The sequence below is a fragment of the Notamacropus eugenii genome, chromosome 2 (assembly GCF_028372415.1).
Source record: "Notamacropus eugenii isolate mMacEug1 chromosome 2, mMacEug1.pri_v2, whole genome shotgun sequence".
NCBI lineage: Eukaryota > Metazoa > Chordata > Mammalia > Diprotodontia > Macropodidae > Notamacropus > Notamacropus eugenii.
In genome coordinates, this window is record NC_092873.1 from 171,625,815 (window position 1) to 171,644,525 (window position 18,711).

Consider the following 18,711-nt stretch of genomic DNA (forward strand, 5'->3'; position numbering starts at 1 on the left):
GAAAGTAGGTTGTTTCAGACTAACCTGAACTTCTTATGATGTTTTTGTGATTCTCATTGCTTTTTTTTTTTTTTTTTTTTTTACTTTTTCACAGCCTTAACCATGGCAATCATCATCATCTTCTCCTGGATACTTTCCATGTCTTTTTTTAAAGTGTTTTGTACCTAAAGTATATTCACTAAATGCTGTTTATAAGAGAGTGAAGCATCATCATATGAAAATATATTTATTTTTCTAAGTCAGTTATTGCAAACAGCTTTAAATAATATCAGGTAATTCAATCTGCATTTATAGCTAATTAAACTTTAATATATTAATATAAAATTAATATATTAAAATATATTTAATATATAAATCCATATACCTTCTATTAGTGGCTGTTTTCCTTTTATACAGTCATATTCTGTATGAAGATTGATCTTCTAGCACTGCTTTCAAAGTAGCATTTCCTCATGAATGCTGATTATAAAAATATTAAAAGAAATTATTGTTTCAATTTATGTAGTACCTACTGTCATCTCTTTCTCTCTGTTTTCTTTTTTCCCATTCTCTCTTAGGTGTGATAGCCCTGTCATGGTACCCACATGGTTCAAGTGATAATAATGGGGAATCTACAGATGAGTTGGTGCCTGCTATTTTGGATAATGCTCATAAATATAATCTGAAGGTATTTCCACCAAGATTTAGATAAGCAATTATTTTGAATAAGCAAAGTAATAATTATAGTGCAAGAAGTAGAAAAATTGTATTAGCCGTTTCAGTTTAGAATCCTGATTTATATAGCAAAATGTGACTTTATGTCTTTTTGGTACAATGTATTCTGTTCATAATTTGTAACTAAATTTTACATCTCTTTGGGGTTTTTTGCATGTATTTAAGATTATTAATATTTTTTCAAATAATGTTTACATATTTTTATGTTCTTATGGGCAATCACATTTTAGCAACAAAGTGGATGAAAATGAATGAATAATGAAAATTTGACTTTGTTATGGGGATTGAAGGACAGTTAGGTGGCACAGTGACAGGCCTGGAGTCAGGAAAAGTCATCTCACTGAGTTCAAATTTGGCCTCGGAGACTTACTATTGTGTGACCCTGGACAAATCACGTCACCCTGCTTGTCTCAGTTCTTCATCTGTAAAGTGATCTAGAGAAGGAAATGGCAAGGTCTTTCCCAAGAAAAGCCCAAAGGTAGTCACAAAGAGTGGGACAGGACTGAAACTGCTGATCTTAGGGGGATCAGAAATAGAAATTGATTGATTTTAGATGTTTTATCCTTATTTTTCTCTGAACTATAAAATTTGTTTATGTGAGTTCCTTAAGATTTTTCGACTCCTTTAATATCAAAAGAAAATTAACTCCCATAAAAATAGGAAAATTTCTAGTTAGCATCACTTTTTACTCAAATGATATATGCATACCAACTTGATGAGTTATATACATTATTAAAAGTTTGAAAACCCAGAAGTAGCTATAGGATAGAGATTGACTTTGTGTGTGTGTGTTTGCGTGTGTATATGTACATACATAGAAGCATATGCTCATTCATATACACATGTATATATACATGTGTGTGTGAATATATAATAATTTTACAGGTATACATAAATATATAGCTACCTTTCATTAGTTATTTTTCTTTGTAATCCTATGTATTTTATTTTACGCATTTAAAACATTCTGAGAAGTACATAGGATTATTCCCCAAAGGAAATAACACAAAGGAAAATGACACAAAAAAGCTGAAGAACCCTTATCCCTAGGACAAAGAATTCTCCACCAGGTATTTGGCTATGCTAGTCCTGCAGCCAGGTGAAAAAAGTCTGGATCCATTAAAATTATTATTTCTGCCTATTTTCCTTAACCATGTCCACACATATCATGGATTTGTACATGCTGCAAACTTTTTCTCCAACAGTGGGAATATAAATGGATATTTGGGACCAGATATGCTTAAAGTTTACTCCAAAATGTATTTTTTAAAAATTTAACCCACAAATACACATAAAATATGTTAGTTCTGATTTGACATGTGGTATGGAAAAAAGACATCTGGATTTTTAAATTTTTTTCTCTTTTTTTTTTGTAAAATGTCATTGGTGAGTTAAAATCACAACGCATTTTAATCATACTGGTCTTGTTGTCATATGTGTAATTCTGAGTAAGTTTATTAAATGTATATTTAGTCTTTGGAATAATTAGCATAAATGAACTAGTTTTGTGCTTGCATTACATTATTGTATGATTTTTTCATAAACCCTACAACTTTGCTATAATATCTGTTGCTAAATATGTCCCTATTTATGTGCTACCTTATCTACAGCATTTATGCCTGTATGGCTACCTGAAAGGCTGGTTGGAACTCTCCTTATTGTTGATCCTTCCCAAACACTTAGACTTCACTTCTCCCTTCTTTCTAAGGCTAATTTGCAATTGCAGTGCTGGAGATGGAAAAGGTGAAGGAGGAAGAGATAGTAATGTCCTTACACACTTCTCCACTGGTATATTTGGTAGTTTTCTGGGGCCCTCTTCTATTTATTTAGCCCATTCTCACCTGGTGGCCCATATACACTTCATTGCTGAGCCATTTACCCAGTCTCTCAATTTGAATGCCTCTGATAGCCTAAGTATAGTTTTTCTTGGAAATATAAATGAATTTTACTTTAATCCTTGGTGTACAAAGTCATATGCAAATAATGAGCACTTTCCATATGAAAGATCAAATATATAAACATAAATTTGATACAGGACTTGATGTCATAGAATTTACAGTTGAGTTGGGAGGGGAGAATAAATATTCAACTATGGTACATAGAAAAATGAGAAGTGCAAACGAGAGACTTAGGCAAAGCATTATAAAAAATTTGAAGAGGGAAAGGGCACCTTGGAGGAGGATTCGGTCATACGAATGTGACCTTGAAAGAAAGGGCTTTCTGCTGTAGGTGGAGGGAAGGTTAAAGAAGGAAGAGGAGACAATCAAAGAGAAGGAAACTGACCAGAAAGGTCAGCATCCCACTCCGGTACTATGGGACAGGACAAGGCATGACCTTGCACAGTATTCACAGACTGAAATGGATGATTGTATTTGATGTGGCACTGCATCTCATTTTTTTCAGGGGATGACCTGTGAGAACAACAGATTCCAGCTTACCTCTCCCATGTAGGATTTTGGAGTGCTAGATAGGGACACAAAAGAGTAGGATCTGAGATTTATTCATCCCATTCAAGATCATATTCTATGTCTTGGTGCCCACACACCAATACCTCTAAATGGGACAGAGCCAAAAAGCTGTTATTATTCAGCCTTCACAGCTGCCCTATTCAAGGATTGACCACAGTGACCAAAAAAATTTGAAAGAAGTGAAGAAAGAGTTTCAGTAAGTGATAAAGAATGAAATTTGTTTTCTTGGAAGGACATGAAAAAGCTAAGAATAGAAGATAAAAAAAGTTGCTCAATTAAAGTACACCAGGAAAAGTAGAATGGAACAAACATCACTATAAAATTAATATAGATATATTTAGAACAAAATCAAAGGCTTGGAGAATTTAAAAATATGTGAGATATTTAATATCAGAAATAATAGAACTAAAATACGGAATCAAAAAGATTAAGAAATTACTGATAAAACAGGAAGCTTCTGCCGTATTTTAAGAAATAATAATAGTTAACATTCGTATAGACCGTGTTATTTGCCAAGCACCGTGCTGAGTGCTTTACAAATATTGCCTCATTCTATCCTTACAACAACCCCAGGAGGTAGGTACTATTATTTCCATTCTGCGGTTGAAGAAACTAAGGGAAACAGGTTCAATGACTTGTCCAAGGCCACAAAAGAATTCTTCACAGAAGTAGTAAAACCAGCCACTCCATCAACAAGAATTGATTAATCACCTGTATTGTACCAAGCACTGCACTATGTGTTGTGGTTGCAAATCATAAATGAGACCCTCTGTATCCTTAAGGAACTTGGATTCTGAAGGTGAGAATAGCATGTACACATTAAGTAAATACAAAGTGAGCATAAAGTAAATATAAGATAATGGGAGAGCACTAGTAAGTGGGGAATCAGGAAAGACCATATGTGGGAGGTACGCTTTGAAGATTAGAGACTGATATGTGAAGAAAAATGGGGATTCTTAAGAGTCAGATATAAAGAGGGAGAGTATATTCTGGGCACTGGGAGGAAACCTGTGCAGAGGTACAAAGACAAGAAATCAATTGGCATGTATCATGAGCAGCAAATAAAGCCACTTTAACTAGGTCGTAAAGTTCATGAATCAGAGTAATGTAGGAGAAAGTCTGGAAAGGTGGGTTGAAGTGAGAGTGGGAAGGATTTTAAATGCCAAATGTAGGAGTTTGTATTTGTTTTTAGTAATAATAATTAGCCACTGGAGTTTAATGAGTGACATGATGAAACATGATTTTTAGGAATATCATTTTGTGATAGAAATGGGCTTTTGTAGGGTAGGCAATTAGGAGCCTATTAAAGTAGCTTAGATGAGATTTCATGTGAACCTGAAGTAGCGTAGTGGCTCTGCACATGGAAGAAGAGGATGGATGTGAATATGTTAGAAAAGGTGGAATCAACAAAATTTAACCACTGGTTGGATATGTGGTATGACAGTGGTAGGACTTACGGATGATTTCAGGGTTAGGAACTTGGGTGATTTAAGATCATTTTACAGAAATAAGAAGCTAGGAAGAGGTTAGATTTGGGGGTTGGGTAGAGATAATGAGTTCTATTTTGAACATATTGAATTTGACTTCATATGGAAAGTGCTCACAAAATTGCACACACGTGTGTGTATAAAATCCAGTTTTCAAATGCTAGTAAGTAGAAAAAGCATGAGAAAAAGAAATATAAGGTGAAGTTTATTAGTGATAGAAAAGATTTCAGAGGACATGGTGTAAGGGGTAGAGAAAGCTGAACTGGGACATAGTAGAGTAGTAGCATTGAGGTGGATGGGGATGAGAAAATGAGCTTGGTGGCAGATGAGGAGGTGTAGACAGTGTGTAGCCATAGGTAATAAAGTACCTTTGGACTGAGCCTTACCCTTAAGAATCCTGTAAATGGCAGAAGATAATTCAGTTCTTTTTTTAAGTGTTAGGATACAGGTGCTGTTACATTGTAAAGGTCAAACATTAATACCTGTCAGTCATCAACAAATGTTTATTAAATACCTACTATTTGCCAGGCCAGTGTCACTAAGGAGACAAAGACCAAAGGAGTCTCCACCCTAAAGGAGGAGTTTATTCTAATGGTGGAGACAAACATGTAAATAATTAGGTACATACAAGCTATATACAGAGTAGAAGAAAATAACTTGAGAAAAAGGACTAATAGCAGGCAAAGAGATGGGAGGTGGAGGGAATGGAAAAAGCCTTCTGTAGAAGATGAGACTTGAGCTGAGGATTGAAAGTATGAGATTCCAGGCATGTAATAAATCCAGTATAAAGATACAGAGACAGAAGATGGAGTACTGTGTGTGAGGAACTCCAAGTAGTGAATTGCATTTAGGTCTTGGAATACATTGAGCAAAATAAAACAAAAAAAAGTGTTGAAAACTTTTAAATGCCAACCAAAAGAGGTTTTATTTAATCAAGAAGGTAATAGGAAGTCATTGGATCCCATCAATTAGAGAGATAACATGGCCATATCTATACTTTAGAAAAATCACCTTGGCAGCCAAGTGAAAGATCGATTAGAGTGTGTGTGTCTTCGTCCTTCATTGCTGAAGAAAACCATGCCATCAAAGAAATAATGACATAACTTGCACTTGACTTTGTTTTTGAGTGAGGGAAGGCTGTGCAGGTCACCAGCCTCACTTCTCCTCCACAGCCATCTGAATCCAGTGACCAGATATTCATCAGGATGACTGGAGATGACCCAGGATGAGGCAATTGGAGTTAAGTGACTTGCCCAGTCACACAGCTAGTGAGTGTCAAGTGTCTGAGGTGAGATTTGAACTCAGATCCTCCTGACTCCTGCACTGGTGCTCTATCCACTACACCACCTAGCTGCCCAGTAGATTAATGATTTGAGGGAAGAATGCCAATTATAAGGCTATTGCAGGAGATTAGGTGAGAGATGATGAGGATCTGAGCTAGAATTATGACTATCCAAAGAAACAGGTAGAAGATTTGACTACAGATGGGCTATGTGGGGTGAATGAGAGTGAGGACTCAAGGATGAAACCTAGGTTAAGATTTTAAGTGACTGAGAGGATGGCCATAACCTCAACAGTTCCAACAAGGTGATAGTTTTGGGGAAAAGATAATGACATTTGGAATTTGCTATCCAGTTCAAGGTGTCCAAGAGTCTGTTGGTGATTGGAACTCTAGCTTAGAAGTGAGACTAGGACAGAATGTATAAATTTGGGAATCATCTTCAGATAATTGAACCCATGGGTGCTAATGAAATCATGAAATGGGATGGTATAGTGTGAAAAGAGAAGAGAGCTGAGAACAGAGCTTTTAGGAGATGTGACATGGAAGATGAGCCAGCAAAGGATACAAAGAGTGGGTGAAGAAATAAGAAGAGAATCAGGAGAGAACAATATCAGTACCATAGGGGAGAGTATCCATAAGGAGTCGGTGGTGAACAATGGCAAATGATACAGAGAAGGGCAAGGATTGAGAAAAGACCATTCAGTTTGATCTTGAGATCTGAGGCTCCATAAATCTTCTACAGTGTAACAATACTGTAGCATAGCTCCATCAGTGAAGGTTTCAGATTTGAATGGGATGCTTTGGTCCCTAGCTGAACCTGAAAGAACTGATATTTTAAGTACATAATGGGATGTAGGACAAAATATATATTAGAAGGATAAAGTAATAATAAAACAATTCCCAGGTAACCATTTCAAAGAACTCAAAATGTAACACCCCAAGAAACTTGATTCCAAAATAAATTTCAAAGTATTGGAAGCAGCCAGGAAAAAAAAATGACCCCCAAGTACCTAAGAAAACTAGTCAGTATGAAGCAGGATTATGCAGCATGTAAAAGAAAGGAAAGAAAAGCTTATAATATTAAAGGCTAAAGAAAAAGAACTATAACCAAAAATAATTTAATCAGCAAAAATAAGCTTAGTCCAACAGAGAGGTAAAGGGACTTTTATTCAAATCATTGACTCCCATGTATCCCTCTAGGGAATATACAGCTGAGGAGAATCTTAAAAACAGAAACAGGATACATGGGAAATCTAGGAAAGCAAATATATTTGAGCAACTTGAAAGGGATAAATGATAATCAAGTGCTTAAATCTCTTAGGTCAGGAGAGAATATTATCGCTTCCAAACTCTACCATCTTCAAGGAAGCAGTAGCACAACAAAGAAAGACAAATTTTAGGTTCGTGTATGAGTGTTTTTTTAAACAGAGAAGATAGAAGGATGTGGAAGAAAATACTGGGAAAGAGGAATGAGGGAGAAAACTCAGGAATTTACTGTTTTTCAGAAAAGTGGTACAGTAAAAAAAAGTTAAAGACAAGGAGGGGGAGTAGAGGAAGCAGACATTTCATGAACGTGAAAGATTGCCAAAAAAAGCCAAAGGAAAAGTAGTTTAGAAATATAATAAACAGCAGAGTGGATGTGGGATTAGAAGAATTTAAGAGAAAAATCACAAAAGTGAACAAACAGTAATCACAAGGAAAAAAAAAACCAGTTCCCAGAGTACTACTAAATCACAAAAATCAATTAAAAGGAGGGAGAGAAGAATAATTAATGATTGATTCTTGGTCTGTATGAAGAGGAGAAAATTTAAGGATTGAGATCAGACAGTTTCATTTTGCATTGAATTATTGTAGTAAATTACTACTTGAGTTACTAGTATTCAATTCATTCCCTTTCTCTGTCTCAGTTCTTTTTTCTTATAAAAAATAGAGTGGAGGTACAGGGAAAAAAAAGAATAAATATTATAATAAGATTTGATGGAAAGAAAAATAAACCTAACAATGAATGTATTTACCCATAAAATTGAGGAATATAGCAGAATGGATAAGAAAGTAAAACCCAACCATGTTTTGCAGAGATTAACATAGTAAATTGGAAGCATGAACAGAATCGAATATGCCTTAGCAGAATCCAAAAAAGCCTGAATGGCAATCATAATTTCAAGACAGAGGAAGAGAAAAAATAGACATTGACAAAAGAGATAAACGAAATCAGAATATGCTAAAAGGCATCATAGATAATATGTATGCACCAAATGACACAGCATCTAAGTAGTGAAAGGGAAACACTAATTAAGTTACTATGGGAAGTAAACAGTAAAATAGTATTTGTTCAGAACTTCAGTGTGTCCACTTCAGAACTGAACAAATCTAACAAAGATACATAGGAAAGAAATTAAAGACTTAAGTAGACTTTTAGAAAATGAGATATAATTTATTAAATTTATTAAATTTAAATGTAAATTTAAAATGTAATTTATTAAATCTACAAAGCTATACATTTAAATGAATAGGATAATTACAAAATATTCAGTTGAGGATTAGGAGTAGATGAACCAGTGGTAAGGTTGAGGGTTATGACAGATGGGCCATTTTATATCTCTATTTCTGTATAATATCTGAGTGAAGGCGAAAAAAGAGAAAATAGAAGGAAACATCATTAGAAACCTATTTATCTTTTTTTAAAAATTTTACATACACACACACACACACACACACACACACAGACACATACAGCCTTAAAAGAATAGTGCATGATGCATTTAGTTTTACATCTAGTCAACAAACACTTATTAAGAACCTACTATGTGGTAGATATTGAGCTAAGCACTAGGGATTCAAAGAAGCGAAAAAAAGTACCTGCTTTCCAGGAACTGATAGTCTAATGAGGAGACAATATGCAAATTTCATGCAAGATAAATTGGAATCAGCAGAGGGAAGGCACTAGAAGTAATTTTAGAAATTAGAAATGACATCGTGTTTGAGAGCCTAGATGACAGTAATAGTAAAGATATAAAAGGGGGAAAGTTTTTGGGGAAAAGGTAATTCATTTAGTTTTGGACATATTGATTTTAAGATGTCCTTGTTAGAAGCCACAGTTGCTAAGAAAGGAAAGGGGAAAAAAATGAGTACTCATTACTGAATTACCAGACTTAAGGAACTGAGAAGAATGATTTGGTGAGTCAGTAAGCATTTATTAAGCACCTACTATCTTCTGGGCATCATCCTAAGCTCTGGGGATGCAGAAGGCCAAAAACAGTCACTTCTCTCAAGTGTTCCTGGAATTGGATCATTGAATTTTCAAATTTATTTTTCCTCCATTCTATTTTTCAGGGTGTCCAATACTTGGGTAATGTTTTAACACTTTGTGTTCTAAGATTTTTCATTTCTTGCTTCAGTTCTTCCTTATTTTTATCCATTTGCTCTTGTTATCCATGTGCCCAGTATTTTCTTGTTTCTGGGTTCTACAGGTAATTATCATTGATTAGTTTTATTCTGGCATTTTTTAAAATACGTAATTTATTTATTTTCAGTTCTTAATATTCACTTCCACAAGAATTTGAATTCAAAATTTTTTCCCCATCTCTCTCCATCCCCCACCCCAGGACAGCATGCACCCCATACACCCCTTCCTCCAATCTGTCTTCCCTTCTATTACCCAGCCTTCTTCCATCCCCCTTCCCCTCTATTTTCCTGTGGGGCAGAATAGATTTCTATACTCCATTGCCTGTATAGCTTAATTTCCAGTTGCATGCTAAATCAGTTTTTAACATTCATTCTTAACACTTTGAGTTCCATATTCTCTCCCTCCCTCCTCATCCACCTGCATTGAGAAAACAAGCAATTCAATATAGGTCATACATGTGTAACAATGCAAAGCACTTCCATAATAGTTATGTTGTAAAAGACTAACCACATTTCCCTCTGTCTTATCCTGCTCTTCATTTATTCCATTCTCTCACTTGTCCTATCCTCCCACAATAGTGTTTGCTTCTGATTATCCCTTTCCTCAGCTGTCCCTTCTATTGTCTTCCCTCTCCTATCCCTTTTCCCCTTGCCTTCCTGCAGGGTAAGGTAGATTTCCATTTCCAATTGAGTGTATGTTATTCCCTCCTTAAATCAAATTCCATGAGAAAAAAGCCTCAATTATTTCCTTTCTTCTCCCCCCCCCCTTCCCCTCCATTGTAAAAACTCTTTCTTCCCTCTTTTATGTGAGGTGATTTGATACTTTCTACCTCTCCCTTTCTCCTATTCCTAGTACATTCCATTCAACAGTAAATTACATTTTTTAGGTATTTTTCCGTCATATTCAGCTCACCCTGTGCCCTCTGTCTGTGTGTATGTGTGTGTGTGTATGTATGCACACATAATATTAATTAATTAATACACACATACACATACACCCATGTACATATACATACCTACACATATGCAATATACACATACATACCCATACCCACCTACATGTATGTGTGTATGTATGTATGTGTGTATATATATATATTCCTTCTAGCTACCCTAATACTGAAAAAGGTCTCATGAGTTACAAATAAAATCTTTCCATGTAGGAATGTAAACAGTTCAACTTTAATGAGTTCCTTAAGGCTTTTCTTTCTGTTTACCTTTCATGTTTCTTTTGATTCTTGTATTTGAAAGTCAGATTTTCTATTTAGCTCTGGTCTTTTCAGCAAGAATGCTTAGAAGTCCTCTGTTTCATTGAAATTCCATTTTTTTCCCTGAAGTATTATATTCAGTTTTGCTGGATTCTTGATTTTAATCCTAGCTCCTTTGAATGTCATATTCTAAGCTCTTTGATCCCTTAGTGTAGAAGCTGCTAGATCTTGTGTTATCCTAATTGTATTTCAACAATACTTGAAATGTTTCTTTCTGGGTGCTTGTAATATTTTCTCCTGTATCTGGGAACTCTGGAATTTGGCTACAATATTCCTAGCTTTCCTTTTGGGATCTCTTTCAGGAGATGATCAGTGAATTCTTTCTGTTTCAATTTTACCCTCTGGTTCTAGAATATCAGGGCAGTTTTCCTTGATAATTTCTTGGAAGATGATGTCTAGGCTCATTGTTTCATCATGGTTTTCAGGTAGACCAATAATTTTTAAATTATCTCTCTTGAATCTATTTTCCAGGTCAGTTGCTTTTCCACTGAGATATTTCACATTGTCTTCTATTTTTTCATTCTTTTGGTTTTGTTTGGTAATTTCTTGATTTTTCATAAAGTCATTAGCTTCCATATGCACCATTCTAATTTTTAAAGAACTGTTTTCTTTGGTGAGCTTTTGAACCTCTTTTTTCATATGACCATTTCTGTTTTTTAAAGCATTCTTCTCCTCATTGGCTCTTTGGACTTCTTTTGCCATTTGTTAGTCTATTTTTAAAGGTGTTATTTTTCTTCAGCATTTTTTTTGATCTTCTTTAGCAAGCTATTGACTCACCTTTCATGCATCGCTCTCGTTTCTCTTCCCAATTTTTTCTCCACCTCTCTTACTTGATTTTTCAAAATCCTTTTTGAGCTCTTCCATGGTTTGAGACCATTGCCTATATTTTTGGGAAGTTTTGGATGTAGAAGCCTTGACTTTGATGTCTTTGTCTGATGGTATGCTTTATTCTTCCTCATCCGAAGGGATGGAAGAAAATGCCTTTTCACCAATAAAGTAACCTTCTGTAGTATTATTTTTTCCCCTTTTTGAAGCATTTTCCCAGCCAGTTACTTGACTTTTGAATACTTTGTCAAGTGGAGTGTATATTCTAAGAACCTGTAAGTTCTCAGTTCCTCCATGGTGGCACAATCAAGGAAGAGGAGTTTACTATTCTCTTGGCCTGCACTCTGCTCTGGGAGCAACCATAAGCACTCTGTTCTGCCTAGGATCTTCACGTAGGGTTCCTTCTTCACCCTCACCATCAGCTTCACCACGCCAGAGCTCTTCCTCATCCCAAGACCGCCACTCAGGGCTGAGATCCAGATCAGCTGTTGATTCCCCGAGGGTCTTTAGGCCAGGGGCTCCAAAAGGGGACACTGTTGCAGTGACTTCTGCCAACCTGGGTCTGGGGCTTGGGCCAGACCCGCGCCCCCCTCTACCCAGGTGAAAGAGCTTTCTTACTGACCTTTGAAGCTGTCTTTGGCATTTGTGGGTTGAAAAATCTGGGAACTTCAGCTGCTACCTGTGATTCCACACCTTGAAGCCTTCTCCAGTCCTATCTAAATGGCCAAGGCTGGGCTGCCCCTTCATTCTGAGTTCAGCACGATAGACGTTTCCTGTTGGCCTTCCAGGCTATCTTGGGCTCTGTCGTTTTGTGACTTCTGCTGCTCTAGAATTTGTTTAGAGTCATTTTTTACAGGTATTTTATGGGCTATGAGGGTAGAGCTAGAGCTGGTCCATCCTTCTACCTCTTCTGGCATTTTATTTCGAGGTTCCCTATAGCATTTCTTTGTTGAATTAAAATTTTTCTTCTATTTGCCTTTGTCTTCAATCAGGGGATGGCTGGTGAAGGTTACCCTCCTTGTTTATTCTTTTTAGCTCTTCTTGCCTCTGAAATTATTTGGAGTCATTGTCACCTAAGTTCTACAGTGCAGAACTGGAATGGGAATGGAGAGTTAGAAGCAACCAGACTTAACTCTCAGTCCTAGACCTGAAATATGGTAGCCAACAAACCTGGCTTTTTTATGTCTGTTCCCTCCAGCCATCTTATTCTTAGATACCAATGAAATTTTCTTCCAGAGTAGAATGTTTGAGTTTGGGTTCTTAGTATTTGTGCCAGGTACCCTTCATAAGCCCTAGGTTGGGTGGGCCTCTACCCCCTTGCAGAAGTTCCATATGGATAGAGCCAGACTTAGGCCCTGTCTCCTTCAACTGTTTTTAAAAAGACTACCCAGCCCATTTTCCACCTCTTCCCACAATCTAGGATTTGACTATGGAAGTGAGTTTCACTGCACCCTTTCACAATCCAAGGAAGTGTGGAGAAGTCCAGGTTCTACCTTCCCTATTACCTAGACCCCTAGATTCACAGCTTGTAGGATGGGGCTTTATTATGCATTTTCTTTTTTCTTTCTCTTTTTTTCCCATCAGAGTTACCTCACTGGTGTTTTTCCTAACATCTCTTCTCTTTTCGGAGAATATCCAATTCTTTTGGCAGTTTTCTCCATTATTCTGGAAGTAGCTTCAGAGGGAGCTAGACTTGGCCAGAAATTTTTGTATCACTATCTTTGCCAGAAGTCCCATGGAAACATGTAAGGTGATTAGTTTCTATAGTACTGTGTACTACTATATCTAACCCACTTTTTACAGTAAATATTTTTTGTGGGTCTCCCTGAGACTCTAACAAGCAAATTCAACATTTTTCCTTGGGGAAATTGTATGGCAAGATCTAAACACCTGACTTAGAAGTAAGCCATTTATAAATACATTGAAATCCTACATAAGGTAAGTATAAAAAGACCTACATAATAAAGAACAGAGTTCTCCCTTTATGTAAAGTGAACTGTTCTGCAGACCTCTACGTAAAGTGATTTTTACATAATTTGAATTTGATTCACTGCTGGCAGATGTGGGGAAGGGAGAGAGTTAAGAAGGGTATCTATCTCCCCCTTCCGCCAGGAAGGACAGACAGAAGAGGGGCCAGGCAGGCAGGTGGAAGTGGGTGAAGGTCTGTTGTCTCTGAGCCAGAGCTCTCAAGGCAGGCATCTGATCTGGCTGCTGTTGTGGTCTCTCTGCTCCTTGGTTCTTTTATTTTCACTTGGAGGGCTTTTCTGATGGGTTTAAGGCCTATTGGGTACCCTTATGCTGGTTTAGCCCATCTGCCAAAACATTTTTACCACAGTATGGCTGCTGTACCTGCTACAGCTTCTTGGAGCCACAGGAGGGAGTTGGATGAAATGTTGATACCAAAGGTAGATGAGCAGACCTGAAAAGGGCTCAGCAAAGCATCACACCAGAGGTGCTAGTTCTCCCTGAATACCCCATACACTCCTAAGATCAACTTATAGCAGAGCTGGTATTTGAGCATAGGTACTCCAGATTTAACATTTATTCTCTACTATAACTCATGCTAGGTTGGGACTAGAGAAACTTATATGTGGTAAATGTCTAATAACTCTTACAATTGCTTTGTACTTCAAGACTGAAGATACTGGGGGTTCAGCTGATATTCTTGAGACTGGAGCAGGTCTGTAGACAGAGGGTTATCAGTCTTTAGCTCAGTGTAGAATTTCATTTAAAATGAGGGATGTGGTAGACATTCATCTTATCTAGGTCAAAGAAGCATTTTGTTTACAATTACTTCTTGTTGAAACGCTTAAGGACTCAGTTGAAATTTGGAGTTTGCGCTTTACATGTCAACATACAACACTTACTCTTAGTCCCTTGAATCCTAATTATCCAACAAGTACTACCTGATTTTCAGAAGACAAAAAGCTGAAGAAAATTTTTCTCAAACATTAGGCACTTAACAACTCTTGAGTTTCAGAATAAGCATTTAGTTGTTAGTTTCTAAATAGCAATTTGATCTAAGTGAGAATTTAAGATTCCATTATTATCAACAAGTACACATGTAGAACTTTTCAATTTATAATATGTATCTTATCTAGTACAAAATATGAAGAGACTTTTAGGTATACTTCATTTAACCAACCTCATCAAAGAATAAATTATTTTGTATAGGTAAATGGTCTAAATAGTTTCCAGGTAACTTCTTGAAGTACCAGCATTATGATGAGAATCTTAGAGTGAAAAAAGCTGCATATACTTGTTGCCTCAAGTTTCTCACTTCCCATGGACTTCTTAACATCTTGTAGCATTATGATTTTACCACCTGATGTTGTGTAGTGAAGAAGCTAGAGGATAGAACCTGAGTCTAGAGTCAGAAAGACCTGAGTTCGAATATTGCCTCAAATGCTTACTTGCTCTTTGACTATGGGCAAGTTATTTATCCTGTTTCCTCAGTTGTAAAATTGGGGGTATTAGCCCCTACCTCACAGCATTTTTGTGAGGAACAAATAAGAAAATATTTGTAAGGTGCTTTGCACAGTACCTGGCACATAGTAGACACTTAATAAATGCTTATTCCTCTCCTTCCCCATCCTCACAGACTCCTTCAGTGACCTCTTTATTACTCATTCCAGTGACTTTTTCTGAGTCCTAATCCTGTTTTTCCTCTCTATAGTCTTGGGTACTATTGACTACCCCATCCTTCTGAATACTTTCTCCTTGAATTTTCATAGCATTTGTCTGTTGTGATTCTCTTCTCTTGTGATTCAAAACAGTTTGACTTGTTTTCAGTCTCTTTTGCAGTATCATCACATGTAGATATACAACCTCTGTTTTGGAACAGAGCCCTTCTTTGTCTGTCTGTGTCTCTGTCTCTCTCCCTCCCTCCCTCCTGCCTTTCCCTCTTTCCCCATTCTTTCCTCCTCTTCCTTCCCTCCCGTACTCTCCCAGTTGTTTCCACATACTGTGCACACACAGTACTCTGTTATGGTTCAGGGACCTCCTCTTGCCCAGGTGTACAACTCTTTTTCTGTGCTGGAGTGCTCCAAGGAGGGTATCCTCTTGGCCAGACCCTGACCCCACAGACCTTTCTATATCTCTCCTGGACTGAAAAATGACTCATAATATTCTTGAATTTCATCATTAAAATCCATCTTGTCACATTTTAAAAATCTGTTTGAAGAAGTTTTGGTTTCCTTTATTTTTTTTAATGGGTGCAAGAGAAGAAGGGGTTACTCATAATTCTTCTCACTATTCTGCCATCTTGATTTTATGGATACCAATGAAAATATGATAGATAGTCCCTGCCTTCAAGAAGCTTACAGTTAAATAGGAGAAGCAAAAGGGAGCTGGAAAGCAATGTGAAGCCAGGCAATGGTATATAAAAGGTGGTATGGCTAGAAATCTTCAAAAAGTGCTGTGAAGGCCTAGAATGTAGTAAAATAAGTCCAAAACTGACCTTTCAAAGAATAGGGAGGGTTCAAAGAGAAGGAATGAGGTGATGGTCCACGTGGAAATATCATGGCTGGAGATTCTGGAAAACACAGTAGTACAAATATTATTCATATTTCACAGATGAGCAAGTATCTTGCCAAAGGACTGATAAATTGAAAAATCTTGGACTAGGTAGACCAAGTAGTCTAAAGGGACTAAATAAATTTGGTCTGACTGTTCTGATACTGAATCCAAAGCCATTTTATACTTGCCACAATACAAGACAAAGCAAAACAACAAGCATTTATTAAGTGCTTATTGTGTTCCAGGAATTGTGCCAAACACTTGGGATACGGACTTTTGTCTTTGTTTTCAAAGAAGACTAGTGACATCACAGGTGACATTTTGACTGGTGTGTGAATTGTATGGCCTGAGATGCAGTGGGTGACCTTAGTGTCTGATGCCTTGACCAAGTTCTAAGCATTCCACAGCACCTGTTTTAGCCACCTTCGTGGCTGTTGGAATGAATTGTTCTCATCCATCCATTCCACTGAGGAAAGTCTTCACATGCTTGGGGTAGACATCCCCCTATATCACTGAGAGGTTTGAGGCCTTTTGGTTACACTCAACCCTGGTTTAGCCCATATGCCCCAAGTGGCTGTGGCCACACTCACATTTCAGCTTCTTAGAGCCACAGGTGGGAGTTGGGTGAATCAAGTGTATACCAAAAGTGGATGAGCAGGGCACAGAAAGGGCTCAACAAGTCCTTACACCAGAAATGCTAGTCCTCCTGAACACCCCTTACACTCATGGGATACTAATACAAGCAAAAAGACATTCCCAGAGCTTACATTCCGGGGGGAAAAGACAACTAACAAAAGGGGCCTGTAAGTAGGAGAAAGGGGAATAGGGGATGTACCCAAGGATATATGATGTTGAAGTCAGAAGCACAGCCTTACATTTTCCGTTATCTCTGTATGTATGATAACAGAAACAAAAAAGTACACTTCCTATACAAGATATGCTTATTTCTTTCTGTATATTATACCTGATAAATATGGGCCTTAGATAACACAGTGAATTAATGTAATGTAGAAGTATAACCACAATTTGGGAAAATCATTAGAGAAGTTATAACGTATTTCTAGAACAATTCTGTTTTCAAAATTTGTTTTTCATTCTCAGAATCATGAAGTGTTAAGGCTGCACAAGATCGTAGAAATCAGTTCTATACCCTTACTGAGGAGCTTGAGCCTCAGGGAAGTTAAAGGAATAAGCCAAAAATCACAGAATGAGTCAGCAGAGCCAGAATTAGAGTCCATATCTCCTGACTTCCAAGTTCATTGCTCTTTCCACTACCTAATTTGCTAATGTACAGTTTCTTAAGGTGTTTGGAATCTTATCAGAGATCTGTTGGTCTCTAAAGAAAGATTCTCCTGTTCTATGTGTTAAAGCTCCATTATCTCACGACCTGCAAAGTAGGTGGAGCTGATTTTATCAATCCCATGTTACTGCTGAGGAGATAGAATCTGATTTAGTGACAAAAGTCACCAAAGGGATCTAGTTTGACAGTACCAGAACTGGGGGCTAGAACCCTGGATAATACCTGAGGCCAAATCTCCTGCTCTTCCCACTGTATGTGACTCCTTCCTACCTTTCCAATTTTCTTACACCTTCAGTGATACTAGAGTCTTTGCTGTTTTTCAAACACAGTATTTCATTCCATACATTTTCAGTGTCTATCTCCCATGCCTGTAATTCTCTCCCTCTTTATCTCTAACCCCTAGTTTCCGTTCAAGTCTCAGGTAAAATTCTACTTTCAGGAAGCCTTTCCTGATTCCCCCATAATGCTAATGCCTTTTGTCTGTTGATTTAGCTCCAATTTATCCTCTGTGCATCTAGCTTATACATAATTTGCTTGCTTGTTGTCTCCTTAGTTAGGCTGTCATGTCCTTGAGAGTGAGGACTTTTTTTTAAATCATTCTTTGTATTCTAAGTGCATACATAGTATCTGACATGTAGTAGACTCAATAAATGGTTGTTGACTTACTATCCTTGATACCTTTATGCTTGCTCTTCTCATGGTATTGTCCAAAGCATGGAGAATTTTGATGCTCTGTACTTTAAAACTCAAGCCATTTCAACAATTTGACTCTTTCTGGCCTCTTCAGGGATATTGTAAGAGATTCATTCTTGAGGTTGAGTTCGGACTAGATTACTTCTGAGGTCCCTTGCAAATTATAGATTCTCTGAAATAATGCACAATGTAAAATAAATCGATTTTGCTTTTTGGGCTACAGTAAACATCATGATACATAGAAAATATTACATCAGTTCTATGGAAAAATTCAAGGTTTTTAGCTGTGCTTTTGCCAAATACAATCTGTCTTTCTGTTAAAGTTAAAAAATATAGCAACTAGGGAAGTTAAAAATACAAGGTAGAACTATCTGACCTTGGTTCATGATGAACAGAAAAGAATTCTTTCCTTTATAATTTAACTATGTTTCATTCATAAACTGTAGCATAATATTATTTTCATTAAATGCTTTCTAACTTTAAAATCAGTTCTCTGAAAACTAGTAGCACTGACTAATGTAAAATACTGTTTACTTTAATTGGGCAATTGAAAACAAAAAGTTTTACAATTAGAATGATCCGAAGTTTATAGGAGACATTTTTTTCATAGAGCCTGAGGCCTAAATTTTAAAACAGTGAAACACAGTATATTAGATTGTCTTAAGTGTTTTTACTGCTAGTGATGTGTCCATAAAATATTAAGTGAAAGAGAACATCTTTACATTCTCTGTTTTTAAAAATGTGTTTTCGT

General features: G+C 36.8%; 1 protein-coding gene across 6 annotated transcripts in view; it reads left to right on the top strand.

The window, feature by feature from the left end:
* MANEA (mannosidase endo-alpha) overlaps positions 1–18,711 on the top strand; it is a 71,285-nt gene that overhangs the window by 41,319 nt on the left and 11,255 nt on the right. For 4 of the 6 annotated variants that reach the window (XM_072642853.1, XM_072642850.1, XM_072642852.1 and 1 more), the window contains one exon: positions 558–667. The exons of 1 other annotated variant lie outside the window; for it this stretch is intronic. In XM_072642853.1, the coding sequence (XP_072498954.1) occupies positions 558–667 (110 nt within the window). Of the gene's footprint in view, positions 1–186; positions 273–557; positions 668–18,711 lie in introns of those variants that run through there. One more of the 6 variants, XM_072642854.1, reaches the window with a different exon arrangement.